General features: G+C 42.9%; 1 protein-coding gene across 1 annotated transcript in view; it reads left to right on the top strand.

Annotated features, from left to right (window-relative positions):
- Positions 1-5410, top strand: part of pak5 (p21 protein (Cdc42/Rac)-activated kinase 5) — a 47367-nt gene extending 41957 nt beyond the window's left edge. The window contains exons 8-11 of the mRNA XM_056294642.1: positions 1310-1436; positions 2203-2328; positions 2849-2983; positions 5255-5410. Of these exons, the coding sequence (XP_056150617.1) occupies positions 1310-1436; positions 2203-2328; positions 2849-2983; positions 5255-5410 (544 nt within the window). The remainder of the gene's footprint in view (positions 1-1309; positions 1437-2202; positions 2329-2848; positions 2984-5254) is intronic.
- Positions 5411-6000: the final 590 nt, after the last annotated feature.

Here is a 6000-nt window from a genome sequence, read left to right on the forward strand (position 1 = left end):
TAATAAACACCCGCTAAAGCAATAAACAACCGCTAAAGGAATAAACAACTGCTAAAGAAACAAACAACCGCTAAAGGAGTAAACATCCACTAAAGGAATAAACAACTGCTAAAGGAATAAACAACCGCTAAAGGAATAAGCATCCGCTAAAGGAACAAACAACTACTACAGAACAAACAACCGCTAAAGGAGTAAACATCCGTTAAAGGAATAAACATCCACTAAAGGAGTAAACAACTGCTAACAGAATAAACATCCACTAAAGGAGTAAACAGCTGCTAACAGAATAAACGTCCACTAAAGGAGTAAACAGCTGCAAACAGAATAAACATCCACTAAAGGAGTAAACAGCTGCTAACAGAATAAACGTCCACTAAAGGAGTAAACAGCTGCAAACAGAATAAACATCCACTAAAGGAGTAAACAGCTGCTAACAGAATAAACATCCACTAAAGGAGTAAACAGCTGCTAACAGAATAAACGTCCACTAAAGGAGTAAACAGCTGCAAACAGAATAAACATCCACTAAAGGAGTAAACAGCTGCTAACAGAATAAACAATCACTAAAGAAAAAAACAACCGCTAAAGGAATAAACAACCACTAAAGGAGTAAACATCTGCTAACAGAATAAACATCCGCTAAAGCAACAAACAACCGCTAAAAGAATAAACAACTGCTAAAGGAACAAAAAAACCTTTAAAGGAGTAAACATCCACTAAAGGAGTAAATAACCGCTAACAGAATAAACATCCACTAAAGGAATAAACAACCGCTAAAGGAATGAACAACCGCTAAAGGAATAAACAACTGCTAACAGAATAAACATCCACTAAAGGAGTACACATGTGCTAAAGATGTAAACAACCACTAAAGGAGTAAACAACCACTAAAGGAGTAAACAACTGCTAACAGAATACACAATCACTAAAGAAAAAAACAACCGCTAAAGGAATAAACAACCACTAAAGGAGTAAACATCTGCAAACAGAATAAACAGCCGCTAAAGGAGTACACATCTGCTAAAGATGTAAACAACCACTAAAGGAGTAAACAACCGCTAAAGGAATAAATGACTGCTAAAGGAGTAAACACCCGCTAAAGTCATTCCTGTTGATGTCGATGCTCAACAGGAGACTCAAAAATGCTGTATTTCTTTGTTTCTTAATGTTCATATGATATTGATGTAAATAATCTCAATTTAACATTCACAAAGTTTTCTTTGTGAGCTTGTTAACTTTGTCCTTCCATGGTAATTCATAAGTGTGTGTGTGTGTGTGTGTGTGTGTGTGTGTCTCCATTTTCTGACAGGATGAATGAGGAGCAGATTGCCACGGTGTGTGTATCAGTGCTGAGGGCTCTCTCCTACCTCCACACCCAGGGCGTCATACACCGTGATATCAAGAGTGACTCCATTCTCCTTACCAGCGATGGCAGGGTAAGGTCAACAGTGTGTACTCGTGTGTGTAACAGTGTGTACACCACACATACTGGACCATACTCTACATCTGGATGTTAACATGGTTGGCTTTTGAAGGCGCATGTGTTCTACTTGAATCTTGACCTTTGTTGTTTAGTGATGTGAATAACAACAACTAATCTGACCAAGACAAATAAATTCAAAGTGAAAAGTAGCTGCTGCGCAGTATTTTTGCCGACATCTACCATTTTTGAACGTCCTTAGAAGATACCATTTTATGTAATCCAACAAACTCGGTGTGCTCATCTCCTGTAGTTTTTGAATGCAAAAATCTGTGGAATGTGGAGGCAATGAGTCATTTAGTTTGTTTCACACACACACACACACACACACACACACTAACCTTCTCAGTTGGTGCCAGTCTCACTTCTCATCAACAGCCAGTGCCCCAGACTCATCATCATCAATTACCTCATAGGCCCCAGTAATTAAATCCTGCCTAATGCCTCTTAACTAGCTGATAAGACATGATTAATTGAGGGATAATTAACCGCTAATACGCAGGATTAGTGTCTTCTATGGAAGCTCCTCATCATAAGGGGTCAGTACACTTCTCAATGTAAATTGCTGATGTTTTGAACTCCTAGAATCTGACAACAACGTCAGCACCTCTTCCTCATGTCTTTAAGTAACCCTAAGAAATTCTTCACCCACCCCACAGATTTGACCGGCAGCAAGGGAAAAGCTTAAACTGAGCATATGTTGTTTTTCTTTTCCTGTGCAGATCAAGCTGTCAGACTTTGGTTTCTGTGCCCAAGTTTCCAAAGAAGTACCCAAGAGGAAGTCCCTGGTGGGCACACCCTACTGGATGGCACCAGAGGTTATCTCTAGACTACCTTATGGAACTGAGGTTAGAAGCATGAACACACACACACACACACACACACAAACACACACACAAAACCACACAGAGTGAGTGAGATTGAGATAAATATTTCTATAGTTAACGCAAACACACCAAGCTGAAATACAGTGATTTGGAGTTGATTTTTTTTATCTAATGCAACATTAGATTGTTGCCATTGGATAGAACACTACTACAACTACTACTACTACTACTACTACTACTACTACTACTACAACTACTATTTTTGGGTGCTCCCGTTAGGGGTTGCCACAGCGGATCATCCATTTCCATCTCTTCCTGTCCCCTGCATCTTCCCTGTCACACCAGCCACCTGAATGTCCTCCCTCACCACATCCATAAACCTTCTCTTTGTCCTTCCTCTTTTCCTCTTGCCTGGTAGCTCCATATTCAACATCCTTCTCCAGATATACCCAGCATCTCTCCTTCGCACATGTCCAAACCATCTCAATCTTGCCTCTCTTATGCTAGTGGATAGAATAATTGGTTTTATGTGTGTTTCCAGGTGGATATATGGTCTTTAGGCATCATGGTGATCGAGATGGTGGATGGCGAGCCCCCTTACTTCAACGAGCCCCCTCTGCAGGCCATGAGGAGGATAAGAGACAACCTTCCCCCTCGGCTAAAAGAGTCTCACAAGGTAAGAGGGCCTGTGACATCTTGAACATGTTTACCTGAAAGGAAACATGAGCACAGGCTAGCACAGGGATATGTATGAGCTACCGATTCATGTTCCCAGAAACATTTAGCAACACATAGAAATGTGAAAGGATGATCCCTGTGCCGTACTTAAGAGTTAGCATTCAGATTCAAGACAGCTTTAAACTTTGTTCTGACCCAAAGTACTTCTAAACTGTGAGTGGTTACCATCGAAGACATCAGGCTATGTTGTATCTGCTGACCCATTTCATAGGCAGCATCACTGACTAAACTATCTAAATGAACTGGTAGTGATACTTCAGGACGCTGACAAGACAAGCTGAAATCATTGATTTCCCTGATCTGCCTCTCCCTATAGCAGTGTGAACTACAAATAAGGTGTAGCAGCTATTGTTGATTATGTGCCATCAGCTCAGCAGTAAACAGTCCCCCCCCCCCCCCGGAAAATATGCCATCCTCAGACTGAAGCTAACACAGTCGATCTAATGTATAACAACTACATGGGAACACTGCTGTACTGTTATATTGATTGTACAATTAGTAGATTATCTGTCCAACAGAAGCGTCGCCATATTATCATCACGTTTTGGTTCTACTTCCTGTTTGAGTAGAAATTTGTTTGCCACTGCACCAGTGTTTGTCCTACCTGGTTAAAAATGTTAACAACGGGGGCGCCCGGGTAGCGTAGTGGTCTCTTCCGTTGCTTACCAACACGGGGATCCCGGTTCAAATCTCCATGTTATCTCAGGCTTGGTCGGGCATCCCTACAGACACAATTGGCTGTGTCTGGGGGTGGGAGGCCAGATGTGGGTATTGTGTCCTGGTCGCTGCACTAACGCCTCCTCTGGTCGGTTGGGACACCTGTTCGGGGGGGAGGGGGAACTGGGGGGAATAGCGTGATCCTCCCACACACTACGTCCCCCTGGCGAAACTCCTAACTGTCAGGTGAAAAACAGCTGGTGACTCCACATGTATCGGAGGAGGCATGTGGTAGTCTGCAGCCCGCCCCGGATCAGAAGAGGGGGTGGAGCAGAGATCGGGATGGCGCGGAAGAGTGGGTTAATTGGACGGGTACATTTGGGGAGAAAAAAATGTCAACAGCGGTTGTAAAAATGCAACTTACTGATGTAACCTGATTTCATGGTGCAAAATAAATAACAATTTGTTTATGGAGAAAAATCCCAGGTTTCAGCTTAACAGGGGCATCCAGTGTCCTAGAACCACCTCGACATCAACTCGTAGCAGACTCAGCAAGGCTACCTGCATGTAATAAACCTCTCCGCATTACCTCATACCAGCCTTGAAACTTTATTGAAGCTGAGAATTGATGCTGTTGTTAAAGCTGCCACGAGGAATTATCAGTTTCAATTTAATTTAATTCTATCGTATTTCCCTGACTATAAGTCGCTGTTTTGTTTTTGTTTTGGGGGGGGGGGATGTTTTTGGTTTTTAGTTTTTTTTGTCTGGCTGGTCCTGCGACTTATATTCCAAAGCGACTTATCAATGTAATTTTGTCTGAGGAATACACGGCATTTCAACTAAGGCCACTAGATGGCACTGTTCAATCTTGCGACTCAAATAAAAATACTGTACCACCATATAAATGCAACTTATACACCAAAGGGACTTTTTTTTTTCTAGAAACAACACGTTTTTTGCTAAGTGCGACTTATACTCCAGTGTGACATGTAGTCTGGGAAATACGGTAAATAATGCCTCTCTCGGTTAGAGTGACATAATCAAGTGAGACCATCAGCGAGAAGATTAGATATAGCTATATAATGGTTCTAAAAGCCTTTCCCTGCATCAGATTCCCCCATGAAATTTGTCAAAATGATTTACATTATAAAGGCAGGCTACAGAGCCACAATTAGAGATAGATTACTTCGTCACTGCATCTTTCAAGCACCTGTTTTTCTCAAACACCACTACATCTCTCACTCTTTTCTTCGAAACCATTGCACCATCTACCAGAGGGTGAATGTAGTAAATCTTCGTGACAATGAAGTTGTTCTTCCGTGAAAGACGCACCAATTCAATGAAAAGCCAAAACTCCTTGTAGTAGCTTTAATCTATCCATGTCATGTACACACTTTGTTGCTCCCTCTAATGTCACTAGTTTTGTTTATCTAATAGCGTCCAAGCACATAAATGTCAGCATCCAATTGTATATTTTGCTATACTGCGCAATGAAGGACACGAGAACGAACTAATTAACGTTGCAAAATGTTCTGTCTTCCTCTACATTAAGGTCTCTGCAGTACTGAGGGCGTTCCTGGACCTGATGCTGGTGAGGGAGCCCTCACAGAGAGCCACGGCCCAGGAGCTCCTCCAGCATCCTTTCCTCAAGCTAGCGGGACCCCCCTCCTGTATCGTCCCTCTCATGAGGCACTATCGCCACCGCTGATGCCGCCCTAACTCAACCAGAATCCCACCACCATGACTGCCACCGCCACCACCACTACCACCACCACCACCAGGGCGTTGACACCCTCTCCCAAGCCAAAACACCCACCGACCGGTGGTGCGCCACTAAAGTAACACTCAGCACTTGTAACCGTGAAGTAGATTAGCTGAAGGAATATCTATGAGAAAAAAAAAACTAAAAAGAATACAAGACAGGACAAAAAAAAAATCATTCACTATTTAAAAACAAAACAAACAAAAAAACAAGGACTGGAGTAGAGTGTACTGTGCTAGGGGAACTCACAAGAGCGTTAACATGTCCAGTAGAAATGTGTACGCTGGTTCGCCCTGCCACAGGCTTCTCTCTCCCCGGACTGTGAGTCTCAGCTCCCCGTAGAGACGTAGTAGCCATCGACTTGAACTTCACAGGGGTTCGATGAGTGGCTGACACTGCCTTGTAGCCATGTGGAAAGACCCTTGAAATGTGCGCTCTGCTCCAGAGCAGCAGACGATGGGACAATCGAGTAAGAGAGAGAGAGAGAGTGGAAGTGGAGGAGGGATTGACCGTTTGAGATGACCGACTTAGTGGTG

Source organism: Lampris incognitus, chromosome 15 (assembly GCF_029633865.1).
Source record: "Lampris incognitus isolate fLamInc1 chromosome 15, fLamInc1.hap2, whole genome shotgun sequence".
Lineage (NCBI taxonomy): Eukaryota > Metazoa > Chordata > Actinopteri > Lampriformes > Lampridae > Lampris > Lampris incognitus.